Below are 21,844 nucleotides of genomic sequence, written 5' to 3'. Positions count from 1 at the left end.
ATTGCCAGGGGAAGCCTGTCTACTCATTGAAACAACAGTATAAATCTATCATAATCCACGATAGAGAAAAATTTGGAAGTACGAAACCGTGTATTTTAATTTCTGATAGATTCGTCGAAGAGATAAGATTTGCAACTTATATTTTTAGAAGAAAACATTGCCAGGGGAGCAAAGGCTGTCCACTTACATTGAAACAACAGCATAAATCTAGAGAAAAATTTAGAAGTAAGAAACCGTGTATTATAATTTTTGATAGATTCGTCGAAGGGATAAAATTTGCATCTTATTTCTCTCGAAGAAGACGTTACCCTGGAGAACAAAGCCTGTCCACTTACATTGAAACAACAGCATAAATCTAGAGAAAATTTGGAAGTAAGAAACCGTGTATTATAATTTCTGATAGATTCGTCGAAGGGATAAAATTTGCATCTTATTTCTTTCGAAGAAGACGTTGCCCGGGTAGCAGAACCCCCTCCACTTACATGCTTCAATACAGCACTTGCACCCATCCCCACTGCATCCATTTTCCAGCTCAGTTTCAACACTGGTGCAATTCTCTTTGCAAGTTCCATTACTCTGAGTACAGTTGGGCTGTATTACACATTCCGTTGCTGCTATTTGTTACACAGAAAAAGATAAATTAAAATGGGAGAATGATATAAACGAACCAGAATTTTCGTATTGAAAGAATCGCTTATTGACAATTCCATGGTTCTATTATTTTCAGCTTGATTTTTATGAGGATTCTGTAAAAAATTAAAGATGGACTTTTACAAAAATTTTAACCAAATGAGAAATTAAAATCTGACAAGAAGTGATTATTGGCAATATTTGAGAAAAAAAAATACATTAAAAGAGTTAATAATAACAAGGAAGCATTTTAAAAATAAAAAAAACTTATTGCTGATAAGAAAGGTTCTTTATTAGCTAAGTTTGTTTACTTGTTTGTTAGCAGGTTTACGTAAAATAGAACGGGTGGATTTTGACAAATTTTTTACCAAGGGAAGAAATAAAACTATCACCAAGTTTTAGATTTGAGGAGAAATAGTAAAGAGATTATTTTCGGAGAGGAGGAATCTTTCCAGGCACCGATTGCTTAGCCTTGATGGAGGTTTGCAATTTCCTTGACCATTGCAATGGACTAGTTTCATTACTATATCTATTCCATGACTTAAATATCAACTTCCAATACACACCATTAGAACAATGGTCAGGATAAAAATAGGTGTTTGAAGTACAAAATTTCACACTACGCACTATTAGAGCAAAGGTTGGTATATACATTCACTATATAGGACGAGGTCATGGTGAGGGGCGGATGGCGATGGTTTGGTCACGCTCTTCGCACTCCCCAAGAGAGATTAGTTCACCAAACTTTCAAATGGGCTCCACAAGGCACTAGAAGAGTTGGAAGGCCCAGGCCTACATGGCTGAAGACTATGAAATGTGAAGTATTAGATGATGAATGGAGAAGTATTGATTTAGAAGCTCAAGATAAGAGATGACTGGAGAAATCTAACTGAGGCCCTTTGCGTCAATAGGCGTAGGAGGAGATGATGACGATGATGATGATGATGATACACTAGAAGAGGCGGAGGACCCAGGCCTACATGGCTGAGGACTATGAAGCGTGAAGTAGGAGGTGATGAATGGAGTAGTATTGATTTAGAGGCTCAAGATAGAGATGACTGGCAAAATCTATAGTTATAGTTATTAAAGTTTATCAATGCAGTATTGCCATAAGCCTTTTCCTGTTTTACACATCAAATTCAAATGGTTTGGACTTCATTTACCAATTCGGACTGCATCCAATTGTATGAATGGCATACAGTATACACTCAGACAAATGTTGCGTGATATTTCTTATCAGCTCAGAAAATTTACCAAATGGATTCTCTTCTAGGGAATCTAACTAAGCCGGCACAGACCTTCTTCCAATCAGACCTACTTTCTTTAATTTCTGCAACACTTAGGGCTACATTTACATTAACACCTATAAATCAAAGGACTAAACTTACTGTAATCTCCACAATACAAGGTGATACGCTTACTTGATTCGCGACAATAATTGCGGATACACTTATCTAATCTAAAAAACATAAGGGCCGCAATTACTTCAATCTCCGCAAAACTTGGTTTAACATCTACTTTAATATTCATATCCCTTGGCACTATCCTTACCTTAACTTCTAAACCCCTTGGGTGCTACATTTACTTTAATCAATACAACATTTATGGCTACGCTACACTTTGATTATTCAATACAACGTTGTGAGGTTCACTTACTTTCATTAAAACAGCACTTGCAGCCAGCACCTATACAACCACCGGCCAATTCTGATTCGGTGCCAGTGCAGTTTGCTTTGCAAGTTCCGTTACTCTGAGTACAGTTGTTCTGTATTTCACAATCTCCTGTGGAAAATATAAGATTATTAAACTACAGTTAAACATAATACAAACCACAGAATATAAATGACTTTCCTAATTGCACTCTTTATACATGATTTCAGTATACCATATATTTCTGCGTATAAGACGACCCTATATTCCAAAATTTAACCATTAAAAATGGGGGGGTCGTCTTATACTACCGTTATAAAAATCACACCTCGAATTCTATGTCTGGTTTATCAGTAGGCTAGCCTAGGTTGAGGTGTGATAACCACCGACACACATAAAATGATTTACATAAATATATATATGTATAATGAAAGTAATAAAACCATTTTTACCATATATATTATTGGCATATCTACAAAAATGGCATAAATGATAAATTCGAGGAATAATTCCAACTTTTACCCATACGCGCACAGCTGAGAAAATGTAAACATCGAGTATTGGTTGCGTTGTTAGCAACTTTTTCTCTCGCTAACCTTTCAGTAATTTTAATGCTAGTGTTAATTACGATTGTAATAACATATAGGATATCATATTTGTTTAAAAATTAAAAATTTTGGATTACAAACGGTACAATCTTTATTTCTGTTGGATAAGACGGAATTGTGTGTGATGTGTTTGATCTTCTAGAATCCATTGCCTTTCCAGTCATTGTTTTATTGACGGTCTAAGAGACATCTTATCTTTTGTACAGATGATTGGTAAACATTTTGAAAGGTCTATAGCTTTATTTCTTCATAACAGAAATCTTTTAAGGAGTATATGACACAGGATTAAGCATCTGCAACTGAGATGAATCTATAGCTTAGAGACAACAGGCTTACACAATGAAATAACTATTGCTTATTAGAAAGGGTCATAGTTCAACTGTCCTTGAACAAAATACAGGAAGTAGAATGTGCAAATGCTATCTTTTGACACCTGATATCTTTGCGTCCTCGCAACAAAAATCATCAAAATTTATATTTCTATGATTTTATCTTTAATCAAAATAGCTTGCTTATCAATACTGAATTATAGTATAAAGAAATGCCAGACGATTGATACGGTGATACGCGTTTTAAACAAAATTATTTGTTCCAAAAACATGAGATGAAGTGATACCGAAGCTCTTCGAACACTCCCAAGGAAGTCATCATACTTCTTGAATTGTCCTATCAACCCCAGGAGGATGTATCAATCTCATTAGTAATCACAATCCACTGAAAAGACTCTTACAGGAATTACAGTTTACAAAACTAAGCTACAACCCTAGATGGAAAAGCATGATGCTATAAGCCCATGGGCCCCAACAGGGAAAATAGCCCATTGAGGAAAGGAAACAAGGGAAAATAAAATATTTTAAGAACAGTAACAACATTAAAATAAATATTTCCTATATAAATTATAAAAAAATTTAACAAAACAAGAGGAGAAATAAGATAGAATAGTGTGCCCGAGTGTACCCTCAAGCAAGAGAACTCTAACCCAAGACAGTGGAAGACCTTGTGAATAAACAAAACCTATGGTTTCAAGAGGTGGGAGGTTGGGCTGTGGCACCCTAGCAGTACCAGCTGAACTCGGTTAAGTCCCTGGTTAGGCTGAAGGAACGTAGAGAGTAGAGGTCCCCTTTTTGTTTTGTTTCTTTGTTGATGTCGGCTACCCCCCAAAATTGGGGGAGGTGCCTTTGGTATATGTATGTATGATGTATGGTTTCAAGACATCAAAATAAATCACACTCTTACCCAGGCAGCAAGTGCATCCTTCCCCAGGACAAATTCCACCACTGATGGGACTAGTACAGTTATTGGCATCTTTGCAAACGCCAGGGCACGACGGGGAATCGCTACATGGGGGATTCTTGACGCAGCATCTGCATCCAGTGCCACTGCATCCGTCTGCGAGCTCCGATTCGTCGGACGAACAGGTCTCTTTGCAAGTGCCGTCGTTCTGGATGCATATCGGTTGAATGATGCAACCTGCAAGAGAACATTATAATGGTTATCTGCATGTATCATGTAAAGGGAAGCAAGGTAATACTCGAATATCATCGCGGATACACAGACAGTCCTTAGGAGCTAGCTTGACATTTTAACTCTGGCATTGAACTCTTAACCCTTTTACCCCCAAAGGACGTACTGGTACGTTTCACAAAACTCATCCCTTTACCCCCATGGACGTACCGGTACGTCCTTGCAAAAAACTGCTATTTACATTTTTTTTTTGTATATTTTTGATAATTTTTTGAGAAACTTCAGGCATTTTCCAAGAGAATGAGACCAACCTGACCTCTCTATGACGAAAATTAAGGCTGTTAGAGCAATTTGAAAAAAATATACTGCAAAATGTGCTTGAGAAAAGATAACCCCTGGGGGTTAAGGGTTGGAAAATACCAAAGAGCCTGGGGGTAAAAGGGTTAATATCAACACAGAGGGAGATGTACTCCCTGGCTTCAAGAGCAATCATTGGCCATTGTACTGTTTTACACGTGGACGTTAAATCAACTCGTGAATGTCAGAAAAATGAAATAGCCTATTCCATGCCTGTTGAAATAAAGATTGCAGAGAGGTATAAAAGGAAGTTGTCAGTACTACACAAATTATCCTCTTATGCATGAATTTTATCTACGGTATATAACCTACAAAAAAGTGAAGTGGAAAAGGATATACAATTATTTTCTGTCTAACCTTTCTCTCGTAACTTGGAAATAATGAAATATATAAATGTGATATTTAACTTTCCTTAATACATTTACAAGTGATCTACTGAATAATTACGGTAAGTTTACTTATAGTCAATTTTTCTATATGTCATTTTGATTAATTTGCATATCCTTCACATGATCAAAAAGCAAAATCAATTAGGTTTATTTCTAGCACATCCATGACTGTATTTAGTTAATCATATTTAACCAAAGCCTCTACAATACTCATCCAATCCTAGCAATTTTTTTTGTTCCTTCCAGCAAACCCACCTGATCCCCTTTTTCCTTGCGTCTACCTATAGTCCATTTCTTTTAGCGATGCATATTTGCACCGACTCGCGGCGGTGCGCTTTTAGCTCGGAAAAGTTTCCTGATCTCTGATTGGTTAGAATTTTCTTGTCCAACCAATCAGCGATCCGGAAACTTTTCCGAGCTAAAAGGGCACCGCTGCGAGTCGGTGAAAATATGCATCGCTAAAAGAAATGGACTATAGTTAGATCTTGGCATTCCCTCTCTGCTAGGTCCTTGAGACATTCAAGTAGCTGAAGATAATAATCCAGCTCAATTTTCAAAAGCAAAATACCATTGCAATTTTAAAAAGTAAACCGAAAAATCCCTCCAACAAGTCAGTTCGCTCACTTACGTTCATCAACATCATCAACACAGCAGACACAGTCAGTCCCAGTGCAGAGCCCACTCACTTCAGACTGGTTCGCTAAGCAGGATCTAACGCAAGTACCAGCTCTAGCATTGCAGGCTGCGGATGTCTCGCAGTCTACAGGTTCTGTATAAATGAAGGCAAAGTTCGTTTTAGTACACGTTACTGAAATCTGAGGGTTAGTACCTCGTTACTCCTGAAAACAAGGGCAAAATATGTAAATTGATTTTAATTTTGAATTCAAATTCTCTGTTATATCTTTGCAACACAAACGACCTTAGAAAATTTAGACTTCCCACAATGTGGCTTACGTGAATTTTAAGATCTCGATTCCGTTACTATACGTTTACCATTACTGAATCAAAAACATTTGAATATGATTAATAATTTTATTATTTTTAAATAGTGGTATTTTCAGGTATGCTACACCTCTACAGTATTTGAAATACTTTACCCACTCATCATGTTTGTAAGTATACATATATCTAAAGCACATATCAGGCATGACTATTCAAATCTGATACACATAAAAATTCTGTTTTAACGCACTTAGCATATACAAAATAGTTTTCAGGACTAACATTTAAAACCCCAAAAATCACAAATTATTAGTAATTTGTATTTTTCCTAACATACTTACCGAGAAACACTTTCTTAGGAGTTACCTGGAACCTCCTCTCAAGCGACCAGAGTTTTGTGTAGTTTACCCTACTCCCATTTTCTATAGTGGTAGGCCTAGCGGAGGGATACGTGCCCTGAGGGCAATCCCAAGGTAGGCCGCAAGCTCTCTTGGGTCGTAAGCTCCAGTAAGTTCTCTGGTCGCGTCGTGTTATCATCCCGACGCTCCTCTGATCTCAGTGCGACCCTTTGTGTCTTGTGGCCACGTGCTTACCGCAAGGTCCGTTGTGCGCTCCTACTCGTGCTTAGTGCTTTAACTGTGTGCTTTAGGACTAACATTTAAAACCCCGAAACTCCTAATTTACGTCAGAATCAAATTTTATACGCTTGAGAAAATTCCGTTTTAATGTATTTACCATATCGTCACCCTTATAAACTTACTGCCTAAGTCATTTTCTCGTCTTGTTGGGAAATAAAAAAAAAAACCTCATTTCCTAATTCTTTATATCATTGTGGTGAGCTTCAATTAACAAATTCTTATTCACAAATTCTTCTATTAAGAATTTGTGAATTGAAACTCAAGACAATGATATAAAGAATTAGGAAATGAGAAGGTTTCTTTTTGATTTCCCCAACAAGTGGAGAAAATGACTTAGGCAGTTAGTTTATGAGGGTGACGATATACTAAATAGTCTCCAGGATTAAGATTTTACGTATGAAGCTTCCCTGGTTCCCTGCACTTACCATCAGCACAGCACCTGCAGCCACCCTCATCGCAGAGACCATCTAGCTCCTGCTGGTTGCTTTGACAGCTGTCTCTCGTGCAAGTCCCTCTAGCATCCCTGCAGGCGTTGGAGGTGGTGCAATCAGCTGTTCGTGAATAATAGTAAAAAGAAAGTGGGTTAGTACGGTAGAGGATTGTCGTTGTCAAACAGTACTCGTGAATTTGAGGATTTCCTAAACCACTTTTCTAAGTATTTGGATTTCCTAAACAACTTTTTTAAAACCACTTTTTTAAGGGATTGGATTTCCTAAACCACTTTTTCTAAAACCACTTTTTCAAGTAATTGGATTTATTAAACCACTTTTTCAAGTATTTACATTTTCTAAATCACCTTTTAAAGTATTACGATTTCCTAAACCACTTTTTTTTTAAGTATTTGGATTTCCTAAACCACTTTTTCAAGTATTTACGATTTCCTAAACCACTTTTTTTAAGTATTACAATTTCCTAAACCACTTTTTTTTTTAAGTATTACGATTTCCTAAACCACTTTTTTTCAAGTATTACAATTTCCTAAACCACTTTTTTTTAAGTATTACGATTTCCTAAACCACTTTTTTTTAAGTATCACTATTTCCTAAACGACTTTTTTTTAAATATTACGATTTCCTAAACCACTTTTTTTTAAGTATTACGATTTCCTAAACCACTTTTTTTTTTAAGTATTTCGATTTCCTAAACGACTTTTTTTTAAGTATTACGATTTCCTAAACGACTTTTTTTAAGTATTACGATTTCCTAAACCACTTTTTTTTAAGCATTACGATTTCCTAAACCGCTTTTTCTTTTTAAGTATTTGGATTTCCTAAACCACTTTTTTAAAACCACTTTTTTAAGTACATTGGATTTCCTGAACCACTTTTCAAGTATTACAATTTCCAAAAATATTTTTTTAAATTATTTGTATATCCTAACTATTTTCTTAAATATTTGAATTTCCTAAACCAGATTTTTAGGCATTTAGAATTTCTAAACTACTTTTTGAAGTAATTCGATTTACTAAACAACTTTTTAAAGTATTTAGAATTCCTAAACCCCTTTTTAAAGTATTTGGATTTCCTAAAGCACTTTTTTTCAAGTATTTGGATTTACTAAATCACTTTTTAAGTATTCATAAATAACAGAAATTTAAGGATCTACTTAAAGGACAAATTTGAAGACTCATGACTATCCTAAAATGTCAATTTTGAGGCTATATTTATACATTATATATATATATATGTATATATATGTGTATATATATTATATATATATATTACATATATATATATATATATATATATATATATATATACAGTATATATATATATATATATATATATATATATATATATATATATATATATATATATTATGTATATATATATATATAGAGAGAGAGAATATATATATATATATATATATATATATATATATATATATATATATTATGTATATATATATATATACAGAATATATATATATATATATATATATATATATATATACAGAATATATATATATATATATAGATATATATATATATATATATATATATATATATATATATATATATGTATATATATATATATATATATATATATATATATATATATATATATGTATATATATATATATATATTTATATATATATATATATATATATATATATATATATATACTGTACAACAAATCCATCCATTTCTAGTCCACTCGAGGACAAAGGCCTCAGATATGTCAAATAATGTCTGGGGTTTGGCTAGTTTTTATCACTAAACTACCCAATGCGGATGTGACGGTGGGAAATTCTCTCCTAATTGCTCAAAGCAAACCAACCTATTATGATGTCCTGACTAGTACAGGTTTTCTGATCATGGCAACACTCAAATCCTTCCACTACGTCAAGGTATTCCCACCCAGACAGGGATACAAAAATATGTATTATTTATTTATATATATATATATATATATATACATATATATTTATATGTGTATATATATATATATATATATATATATATATATATATATATTATATATACATATAAATATATATTTATATATATATATATATATATATATATATATATATATATATATGTACTGTATATATATATATATATATATAAATATATAAATATATGTGTATATATATAAATATATACTGTATATATCAATATATATATATATACATATATATATGTATATATATATATATATATATATATATATATATATATATATATATATATATATATACTCACTGTTATCCTACATATAAACCTCAGAGGAATTCTTTGGAATTATTTTGTCTCCAGAATAACAAAAGTACTTTTCCTTTTCTAATCATATTAGAGACATGTTAACAATTACGATACTATTCTCATATGGACACTCGGCAAACCAGAAAACATTCGAGATAGTACCATGTGGCCTCTGCTAAACATACGTTATTTTAAGCATGAAAAAATACTAATCATCACTAGCTTGCTTTGCCACAATAGAGAATACTGTATCATTAAATCTGTTTTGAATGTACTTAATTTTCATTGAATGAAAAATTATAAAAAAAAAAAAAATGGATTTTGAAGTAGGAAAAATCTATTTTTGGGTGAGATGGCCATGTCGTCCTGATGGAAGTTCCCTTCGGCAGCTTCTAAATGTAAAATATTTCTGCGAGTGATATTACCAGAGAATTACCGTCAGGTATCACAGGGTTCTAACCCCGAGAACGACTATCCGAAGATATCGTGTATAATCAGGGACGTATCCGAAGATAACCATAGATATCTCCACCCCCAATAGACTTTATTATTATAGTACACTTACTTGGGCGGGGTGCACAGCATCTGCATCCAGCACCACTACATAGTCCAGACAGTTCCTCTTCATCTTGGTTGCAGTTATTGAAAGTACATTCGCCATTTGAATTTGTGCAAGCATTGGTAGCACTACACACTGGATCTGGTAATGTTACAGGAGGAAAGAAAGGATACGTTAGCTTTGGAGTGAAGTTTTATCCAGCTTTGGGATTTATTATTATTTATGGTAAATTCTTGACATATAATGCTGTTTTTTTATTTTCATGTGCATCTATGAAGCAATGAAATTATCATGGTACTCGGAAAAGATATTCTTGACATAAAATGCTGCTTTTTTATTTTCTTTCACGTGCATCAATGAAGCAATGAAATTATCATGGTACTCAGAGAAGATAATCTATTATAAAATCACTAACTTTCATTAACTTACGTTATTACAATATTGAATACTGCACCAATAAACTTATACAGTATATTGATCGTACTTTAACTCTATATTGATAAAAACTGTCAAACAGAATGTAATATTAGTTTCCAACGATTCTATTCAACTCACCTTCTTCAGGGGCACAACACTTGCATCCAGTGCCAGTACAGAGTCCTGCCAGTTCTTGTTCTCCATTATTGCAATTTTCTTTGCATTCGCCATCTGAATTCCTGCAGGCACCGGTAGTTTCACAGCCTGTTTGTGAGGAAGAACAGAGGAAGTTAACTATGGAATTTTAAAGGTCATAATTATTGGCTTTCATCCTAATCATTTCTGTCCATGAGAACCTCTAGTAAAATAATGGGAGTTCTCTCATTTGAATGACATTCACTATGACTATTTGTATCATAGAATTCATGCTTTCTGGACACTTGGCCATCCTTTTTTACACTCTTACCTTTAATCTGGACAAGGAACTTATCTAGAGACGACTGCTCTAGCTTTTTCTTTAAAAGGGCATGAAAATGATAAGAGGTCATGCCAGCCAATACGAGACAAAATGGAGCAGAAATCAAATGACAATGGCATGAATACTGCCTGAGAGGAATATGGATAAAGCACGAACATTACGTGAGTGGAGTATAGTTACTGCATGAGTAGATGCTTTCTACGAATAACATAATAGTTTCGTTCGTACTTGTACAAGAAACATAGCCTTATGGTGTGAAATGCTTGCTTGCAAGCTCATGCAACACTTGTAACCCCATACAAATTTTATAAAAAGTTCATGCTAGTATTCCAATTGATTCATATGTATTCCAGGTACTCGTAACCCAAGATTCTACAATATTATTAAAATGGAATATTTGGCAATGGAGTTTGCTAAATTATGGAGTTCTTAAATCAGAGAATTCTTAAAATGGAATAACATTAAAATAGAGAACAGTATCTTTAGAATAGAGATTCTTAAAGTAGAGTGCAGATTCAGAAGTATTTTGAACATTACCTTTACCCAGATATATTCAAAATTTATATTTCACTGTAGCTAATTTAAAAGGATGGATGGTTTATTTATATATATATATATATATATATATATATATATATATATATATATATATATATATATATATTCCTTTATTTATATATACATGTATATGTACTGAAATACTTATGTATATACAGTATATATACATATATATATATATATATATATATATATATATATATATATATATATATATATGTATAAAAATAAATATATACTGTATATATATACATATATTCCTTTATCTATATATACATGTATATATACATAAATACTTTATATATATATATATATATATGTATATGTATATATATATATACATATATATATATATACATATATATATATAATATATATATATATATATATATATATATATATATATATATATAAGTATTTATGTATATATACATGTATATATAGATAAAGGAATATATGTATATATATATATATATATATATATATATATATATATATATATATATATATATATACTGTATATATTTATATATACATATATTTATGTATATATATATATATTATATTTACATATATATATATATATATATACATATATATATATATATATATATATATATATATATATATATATATATATATATATACATAAGTATTTCTGTACATATATATACATGTATATATAAATAAAGGAATATATATATATATATATATATATATATATATATATATATATATATATATAAATATATATCTATATATATAAATATATATATATATATATATATATATATATATATGTATATATATATATATATATATATATATATATATATATATATATATATATATATATATATATACTGTATATTGCATATAAATACCCATACATTCATTTCAATCCTGTATTCTTATAATGAAAATGACCAGACTAAATTTCTTTTAAACAAAATTATCTGCAATTCCTTTGACTGAACTTAAAACTTCACATTAACAACAGTCATTTTTCTACTCTGCATATAACATAGACCTCCATTGGGAAGTCAAACCAGCTAAACGCTATTCCAATATTGACTCATTTCAACCCATTGATGATCTTGATATTAATACGCCATTTATTGATTAGATAGAATTTTACAGGTAAAACATACTGTCACTATCCAGCATTACTGCTATACTGTGCTGTATAAAGAGTGGATATGAATGTGTTGAGGTGGTTTGGCCATGTTGAGAGAATGGAAAATGGCTGTCTGCTAAAGAAGGTGATGAATGCAAGAGTTAATGGGAGAAGTACAAGAAGAAGGCCAAGGTTTGGGTGGATGGATGGAGTGAAGAAAGCTCTGGGCGATAGGAGGATAGATAAGAGAGAGGCAAGAGAGCGTGCTAGAAATAGGAATGAATGGCGAGCGATTGTGACGCAGTTCCAGTAGGCCCTGCTGCTTCCTCCGGTGCCTTAGATGACCGCGGAGGTAGCAGCAGTAGGGGATTCAGCATTATGAAGCTTCATCTGTGGTGGATAACGGGGAGGGTGGGCTGTGGCACCCTAGCAGCACCAGCTGAACTCGGTTGAGTCCCTTGTCAGGCTGGGAGGAACGTAGAGAGTAGAGGTCCCCTTTTTGTTTTTGTTTCATTTGTTGATGTTGGCTACCCCCCAAAATTGGGGGAAGTGCCTTGGTATATGTATGTATACTATGGCATTAAATCTATATTATTATTACTACTTGCTAAGCTACAACCCTAGTTGGAAAAGCAGGATGCTATAAGCCCAAGGGGCCCAACAGGGAAAATAGTCCAGTGAGGAACGGAAACAAGGAAAAACAAAATATTTTAAGAACAGTAACATTAAAATATTTTTTTCCTATATAAACTATAAAAACTTTAACAAAACAAGAGGAAGAGAAACTAGATAGAATAGTGTGCCACGTCCACCTCCAAGCAAGAGAACTCTAACCCAAGACAGTGGAAGACCATGGTACAGAGGTTATGGCACTCAACAAGACATGAGAATAATGGTTTGATTTTGGAGTGTCCTTCTCCCAGAAGAGCTGCTTACCATAACTAAAGTCTCTTCTACCTTTACCAAGAGGAAAGTAGCCACTGAACAATTAAAGTGCAGTAACCCCTTGGTTAAGAGTATTTTAATTTGCAATTAATAAAAACTGACAAATAGAATGTGACATTGGTCTTCGATTCTGTTCAATTTACCTTCTACTATGGGGACGACACAACACTTGCATCCAGTACCAGTACAGAGTCCTGCCAGTTCTTGTTCTCTATTATTGCACTTTTTCTTGCATTCACCATCTTCACTTGTGCAGGCACTGGTAGCTTCACAGCCTGCTAGTGAGGAAGAACAGAGAACGTTATTTATGAAGTTTTAAAAAGTCATAATTATTAGCATTCATTCTATTTAAGATTTAGAAAAGAATTCATAACCAATAAATAAAAGATGAATTTATTAAACCAAGCAATGATAAGGAAGCTTTTGCCTGTTTTACCGAGTCAGGTTTGATGCCACTGATGATCATCAAAATCTGTAATGTTGAAAGGTTTATTTCATAGTCGCCTTAACCCTTTTGCCCCCAAAGGACGTACTGGTACGTTTCACAAAAGCCATCCCTTTACCCCCATGGACGTATCGGTACGTCCTTGCAAAAAAATGCCATAAAATTTTTCTTTTTTCATATTTTTGATAATTTTTTGAAAAAATTCAGGCATTTTCCAAAAGAATGAGACCAATCTGACCTTTCTATGACAAAAATTAAGGCTGTTAGAGCAATTTAAAAAAAATATACTGCAAAATGTGCTGGGGAAAAAATAACCCCTTGGGGGTTAAGGGTTGGAAATTTCCAAAGAGCCTGGGGGTAAAAGGGTTAAGACAGCGTCGCAATTAACAGGATTTGTCTAACGTAATATTTAATTTCTAATCCACTCGGGACCAGCTTCTATCCCTAAGGGAAATATAATTGTGAAATTCTTCAAATGGAGTATTCTGGAATGGAGTTTTTATAGAAAGTGAGTATTCGTAATTTGGGAGGTTCTTCGAATAAAGTTTTATCGATATGGAGTACAGTATCACGAAAATAGAGCGTAAATTAGGAAGCATTATAAATGTCGCAGTTGTCAAGTTAGCTTTAATAATTCCTTTTCCTGCATGCAATATAAATGGATGAACAGTACCACACACGCATACACATTCATATATATATATATATATATATATATATATATATATATATATATACATACCGGTGTGTGTGTGTATATATATATATATATATATATATATATATATATATATATATATATATATATATATATATATATATATATATATACATGTATGTATATATATTCATTTATATATATATATATATATATATATATATATATATATACACACACACATATATATATATATATATATATATATATATATATATATATGTATATATATATACATACATGCATACATACATACATACATGCATATTCATAGTCACTCTAGTATCACTGTACTTAAAAGGGTTATCATTGATTTCCTTAGACGTACAGTAATCTTGAGCATAATCCAACTGAACTAACTCAAATTCATATTACCAACAGTCGTCTTTCTCTTCGGCTATTCACAGACATCCTTGGTTTGTAGGTTAAACAGTAATAATTCTCGACGCTATCGATTGTCTCTTTTGCGTACACGTCATTTTACTCATAAAAATACTAACTGATACTGCAGCTTACATTATTCCAATGCTTTATACTGTATATATATACCGTATCTCTCTCACTGGTAAAATCGGTGGAGGCCGAAAGGAGGATCTAAGCAGTAACATATGCGTGGATTGGTGAAAATGACTGGAGGAATATCTGCTTCTCAGTTGCCACAGAGAGGAGGAAATAGAGAGGAATGGCGAGCCATGATTGCTGACATTCATGGGGATATGGCACATGGATAATCATGATAATGCACCATTATATATAATACGTATCTTAACCCTTTTACCCCTAGGCTATTTTTTTCCCAGCACATTTTGCAGTATATTTTTCTTTAAATTGCTCTAACAGCCTTAATTTTTGTCATAGAGAGGTCAGGTTGGTCTCATTCTCTTGGAAAATGACTGAATTTTCTAAAAAAAAAATTGTCAAAAAATTGCAAAAAGAAATTTAAATAGCAGTTTTTTGCAAGGACGTACCGGTACGTCCATGGGGGTAAAGGGATGAGTTTTGTGAAACGTACCAGTACGTCCTTTGGGGGTAAAAGGGTTAATTTTATTATTGGAAACCAATGATTCAATTTCATTTACCTGGTTCCCGGACACAGCACCGGCATCCAGTGCCCGTACAGAGCCCCGACACTTCTTCTTCTCTATTTTTGCAACTACTTTCCCTGCAGATGCCATTTTCCCTAGAGCAGGCATCAGTAGTCTCACAACCTTGATCTGGTAATGTTATATGAAGAAAAGAAAACATAAAAAAGTTAGCTATTATTGTTGAATTCTTGACACACCACTCTGCTTTTTGCGTCTTTTTCATTAGCACTGATGCTACAATGAAAGACTTCGATAATCAATCTAAAATACTTTAAAAAGAATTACACAACTAAGATATTTCAATCAATTATTTTCAATTAATGAAGTTACGGGTACTTTAAAAAGAATTACACAACTAAGATATTTCAATCAATTATTTTCAATAAATGAAGTTACGGGTACTTTAAAAACAATTACTCAACTAAGATATTTCAATCAATTACTTTCAATAAATGAAGTTACGGGTACTTGAAAAACAATTACACAACTAAGATATTTCAATCAATCACTTTCAATAAATGAAGTTACGGGTACTTTAAAAACAATTACTCAACTAAGATATTTCAATCAATTATTTTCAATATATCAATGAAGTAAATCCTTGTCGTATTTTCCAAAAGATGAAGTAGCAGTTCAGAATTGAATGCCACACAAACTCTAACATATATGTGGTAAGCAGCTCTTCTAGGAGGGCACTTCAAAATCAAACCATTGTTCTCTACTCTTGGGTAGTACCACAGCCTCTGTACCATGGTCTTCCACTGTCTTGGGTTAGAATTCTCTTGCTTGAGGGTACATTCGGGCATACTATTTTATCTAATTTCTCTTCCTCCTGTTTTGTTAAAGTTTATATAGTTTTTATAGGAAATATTCATTTTGATGTTGTTACTATTCTTAAAATATCTTATTTTTCATTGTTTCCTTTCCTCACTGGGCTATTTTCCCTGTTGGGACCCCTGGGCTTCTAGCATCTTGCTTTTCCAACTAGGGTTGTAGCTTAGCAAGTAATAATAATAATAATAATAATAATAATAATGAGCCAAAACATAAAAAAAAAGAAAAAAAAAAAAGAGATATGCCATCTGTGACGGTGGAAGACCATGGTACAGAGGATATAAAGACAAACAAGACAGAACATTGTGCCCGAGTGTACCATCAAGCAAGGGAACTCTAACCCAAGATAGTGGAAGACCATGGTACAGAGGATATAAAGACAAACAAGACAGACCATTGTGCCCGAGTGTACCATCAAGCAAGGGAACTCTAACCCAAGACAGTGGAAGACCATGGTACAGAGGATATAAAGACAAACAAGACAGAACATTGTGCTCGAGTGTACCATCAAGCAAGACAACTCTAACCCAAGACAGTGGAAGACCATGGTACAGAGGATATAAAGACAAACAAGACAGACCATTGTGCCCGAGTGTACCATCAAGCAAGGGAACTCTAACCCAAGACAGTGGAAGACCATGGTACAGAGGATATAAAGACAAACAAGACAGACCATTGTGCCCGAGTGTACCATCAAGCAAGGGAACTCTAACCCAAGACAGTGGAAGACCATGGTACAGAGGATATAAAGACAAACAAGACAGACCATTGTGCTCGAGTGTACCATCAAGCAAGGGAACTCTAACCCAAGACAGTGGAAGGCCATGGTACAGAGGATATAAAGACAAACAAGACAGAACATTGTGCCCGAGTGTACCATCAAGCAAGACAACTCTAACCCAAGACAGTGGAAGACCATGGTACAGAGGATATAAAGACAAACAAGACAGACCATTGTGCCCGAGTGTACCATCAAGCAAGGGAACTCTAACCCAAGACAGTGGAAGACCATGGTACAGAGGATATAAAGACAAACAAGACAGACCATTGTGCCCGAGTGTACCATCAAGCAAGGAAACTCTAACCCAAGACAGTGGAAGACCATGGTACAGAGGATATAAAGACAAACAAGACAGACCATTGTGCCCGAGTGTACCATCAAGCAAGAGAACTCTAACCCAAGACAGTGGAAGACCATGGTACAGAGGATATGACCAATAATTACCTGTAACGCAGCACTGGCAATCATCTTTACAGCTAGTCGTCGATACAGAGCCAGTGCAGGGGGTGCCTGGCTTAATGCATGAGCCTCCAGACCTTGTACATCTCTTGACTTGTTTGCACTCGGTCACTGGAACACAGCAACTGCAGGTATCGCCTTTACAGCCATTTGCAATCGCTGTTTCAGTTGGTAGGCAGGAACCTTCTCGGCAAGTTCCGTCTCGATTACTGCATTTCTTCTTAGGGGTACATGGTTGAACTGAAAAATTTAATTAGACAATATAAGATTCCGTGAAATTACATCTAAAAATCAGACTATACATCAGTTTAGTAAGATCGGTGTTACTCTATGGACATGACAATGAAATAATCTCCAATAGATTTAATAGATTTGAGAACAAACCCCTCAGAGGGATATTGGAAATTAAATGGCAGGACAGGATTAGAAACGAAACTATATTAGAGGTTACTCCAGTGCCAGATGTGGATGAGATCAGGATGAGGGGTAATAGGAGATGGTTTGGGCATGCTCTTCACATTCCCCAAGAGTTATTAGCTCACCAAACTTTCAATTGGGCTCCACAAAGCACTGGAAGAGTTGAAAGACCCAGGCCTACATGGCTGAGGACTATGAAATGTGAAGTAGGATGAAAGGAGAAGTATTGATTTAAAAGCTCAAGATAGAGACGGCTGGCAAAATCTAACCGAGGCTCTTTATGTCAATAGGCGTAGGAGATGATGATGATGATAACCCGTATTATAATGCACAAAGCCCTTGGAATACAGTAAGACTAGGTAATCGAAACCAGACTTACCTGGTAGACAACAAACGCAATCTTTCCCTTTGCAGCCGTTTGGTAACGTCGCTCCCGAGCAAGAAGCGGCACTGAGGCAAGTTCCTCCTTTCTTGGTACATTTCTTCTTAGCAGAGCAGGGTAATTCAGGGATGCAGCAAAGGCATTTCCCACCTCCGCAGACTCCCGAGATGCCTAGGGTTTTCTTGGGGCATTTTCTTTTGCGGCAAACCCCATCCAACTGTTCGCAAGCCTCCGTCGAGCCAGCGTCTTCGCATTTCAACTCGTCTGGAAATAGTCATCAATTTCATTTCAGACTGCAAAATTATGGTTAACCACATGCACTGTAGTACCTAGTGCTCTTTATATCTAGTTCTAGAAATATGTATACTGTAAAGCATCTTAAAATATAACTTCTTATATTAACTTCCCTACAATTTTTGCTAAACAAGATAGTCAATCTATTAATTTGAGCAAACAAAACACAAGAAGCTCCAACGTGCAAATTTCTTACGTATCATTTTGTGATACAGCAGATTCCATTTATTATTACACTTCTTATTTGACTGAAACTATACCAGGGTTCCAGGCCTGCCTGCCTAGTTTTTGGCTGGAATCCTGGAATGCTGAGGCTGTTTGTTGGTGTTCATCAAAGCATTCCAGCTCATCATATAAAACTATCGTCATAAAAAAATATCGTTGGACTAAACCTTTGACATACTGAATGAAAATGTAACTTATTTATTCAGAATAATCTAGATGAATTATGAAGAAATCAGAAGATAATGGCGATTGAATGATACTGAATCAAGATCATTTCATTTCATTACGCATTCCACTGGGTTGACATGGAACTTCGTGGAACTTGGAAGTGGGATACCACTAAAGAAATAGGTGAGGTATTTATTAGGCATTCCACTATACTACCTACAGTGCCTTAATGTGGGAAAATACGAATTATGCCAGTTCCCCACGTTTATTTACGAGGGAACTCTTAACGACTACTGTCTCTGTCTAAACATAAGCTTCTAGAAATCTATAAAATTTTGAATATAATATGTTACCCTTTACAATGATCCATATTTCTGAGTAATATCTTAGTTCCATTAGATGTAAAAAAAATACTGTTAATTTGAAATGATTAGAACTAAATTAATTTCATTTTCTTAGAAATCTAACATAATACGCTTGTTCAAGAGAATTCCAATATTATAACCCTTTTACCCCCAGGCTATTTGGAAATTTCCAACCCTTAACCCCGAGGGGGTTATTTTTTTCCCAGCACATTTTGCAGTATATTTTTTTTGAATTGCTCTAACAGCCTTAATTTTTGTCATAGAGAGGTCAGGTTGGTCTCATTCTCTTGGAAAATGCCTGAATTTTCTCCAAAAATTATCAAAAATATGAAAAAAATATATTTTATAGCATTTTTTTGCAAGGACGTACCGGTACCTCCATGGGGGTAAAGGGATGGCTTTTGTGAAACGTACCAGTACGTCCTTTGGGGTAAAAGGGTTAAGTGTTCTGTGCGTTCTGAAATTGGATATTACTTCTCGTTCCTTATAATTGTAGGATGCGCTAGTTGATGTGACCTATACTCAATTTTTTGTCATGAGGCGCATTTGCACTGACTCGCAGAGGTGCCCGTTTAGCTTAGAAACGTTTCCTGCTATCTGATTGGTTAGAATTATCTTGTCCAACCAATCAACGATCAGGAAATTTTTCCGAGCTAAAAGGGCACCCCTCCGAGTCGGTGCAAATCTGCCTCACTGAAAAGAATTGACTATAGTGACCCTCAGCCTCCTGAGAAGACACATCTATAGTATTCTCCTCAGTGGATTTTAGCAAGAAAGAAATTCTAGCGACCTTAAGTACTGTGTAAATTTGTTTTCTGCAAATACGTTGAGCAAAGGTTCTAGGAGAAACATATCTATATATAAAGATAAGCAGTAGAACTTCAAAAGATCATAGTTGCAGCAAATGTTTTCATGTTGAACAGGCTGACATAAGTCTTTTTATAGTTTATATATGACATATCCGTTTTGACGTTGTTACTGTTTTTAGAATGACTTATTGTTAATTTGTTCTCCTCATTTATTTATTTCTTTATTTCCTTTCCTCGCTGGGCTATTTTTCCCTGTTGGAGCCCTTGGGCTTATAGCATCTTCCTTTTCCAACTAGGGTTGTCGCTTAGCTAATAATAATAATAATAATAATATAAAGACATCAGGATCAATGGAACTTTAGAAGTTAAAAATTAAGGCAAATGTTTTCATGTTGAACAGACTGACATAAGTCTTTTTATAGTTTATATATGACATATCCGTTATGACGTTGTTACTGTTTTTAGAATGACTTATTGTTAATTTGTTCTCCTCATTTATTTATTTCTTTATTTCCTTTCCTCGCTGGGCTATTTTTCCCTGTTGGAGCCCTTGGGCTAATAGCATCTTCCTTTTCCAACTAGGGTTGTCGCTTAGCTAATAATAATAATAATAATAACCCTTTTACCCCCAAAGGACGTACTGGTACGTTTCACAAAAGCCATCCCTTTACCCCCATGGACGTACCGGTACGTCCTTGCAAAAAAATGCTATAAATTTTTTTTTTTTTCATATTTTTGATAATTTTTTGAAAAAATTCAGCCATTTTCCAAGAGAATGAGACCAACCTGACCTCTCTATGACAAAAATTAAGGCTGTTAGAGCAATTTAAAAAAAAATATACTGCAAAATGTGCTGGGAAAAAAATAACCCCCTGGAGGTTAAGGGTTGGAAATTTCCAAATAGCCTGGGGGTAAAAGGGTTAATAATAGTAATAATAATAATAATAATAATAATAATATAAAGACATAAGGCAGTTGAATCAATGGAACTTTAGAAGTTAAAAATTAAGGCAAATGTTTTTATATTGAACAGGCCGAGATCTCTCTTCATAGTTTATATGATACAGATCTACTTTAACATTGCTACTGATCTCAATATACTTCAAATTCTTTATTCATTACTTCTAATACGGTTTATTTCTTTCCTAATTACCTTTCCTCACTGGGCTATTTTCCCTATTAATGCCTTTGGGATTGTAGCATCCCGCTTTTCTGACGAGGATTGATGCTTAGCTAATAATAATAATAATAATAATAATAATAACAATAATAATAATAATAATAATGTGAAAGCAAAATACTCCTGTATTTAGTAAGAATAGCTGTTATTATTATTATTATTAATTTATTATTATCATTATTATTATTATTATTATTAACTAACTACCCAAGTTGGAAAAGC

The 21,844-nt window shown here is 33.8% G+C and overlaps 1 protein-coding gene across 1 annotated transcript in view; it reads right to left on the bottom strand.

Annotated features, from left to right (window-relative positions):
- LOC137624835 (neurogenic locus notch homolog protein 1-like) overlaps positions 1-21,844 on the bottom strand; it is a gene marked incomplete at its 5' end in the record, with an annotated part of 47,471 nt that overhangs the window by 20,245 nt on the left and 5,382 nt on the right. The window contains 11 exons of the mRNA XM_068355787.1: positions 483-614; positions 2,287-2,412; positions 4,125-4,358; positions 5,727-5,867; positions 7,104-7,229; positions 9,952-10,086; positions 10,501-10,626; positions 13,604-13,738; positions 15,703-15,837; positions 17,768-18,022; positions 18,579-18,845. Of these exons, the coding sequence (XP_068211888.1) occupies positions 483-614; positions 2,287-2,412; positions 4,125-4,358; positions 5,727-5,867; positions 7,104-7,229; positions 9,952-10,086; positions 10,501-10,626; positions 13,604-13,738; positions 15,703-15,837; positions 17,768-18,022; positions 18,579-18,845 (1,812 nt within the window). The remainder of the gene's footprint in view (positions 1-482; positions 615-2,286; positions 2,413-4,124; positions 4,359-5,726; positions 5,868-7,103; positions 7,230-9,951; positions 10,087-10,500; positions 10,627-13,603; positions 13,739-15,702; positions 15,838-17,767; positions 18,023-18,578; positions 18,846-21,844) is intronic.

Source organism: Palaemon carinicauda, chromosome 31 (assembly GCF_036898095.1).
Source record: "Palaemon carinicauda isolate YSFRI2023 chromosome 31, ASM3689809v2, whole genome shotgun sequence".
In the NCBI taxonomy this organism is placed as follows: domain Eukaryota; kingdom Metazoa; phylum Arthropoda; class Malacostraca; order Decapoda; family Palaemonidae; genus Palaemon; species Palaemon carinicauda.
Note: the sequence above shows the minus strand (reverse complement) of the source record. Positions and strands in the feature narration are given on the sequence as shown.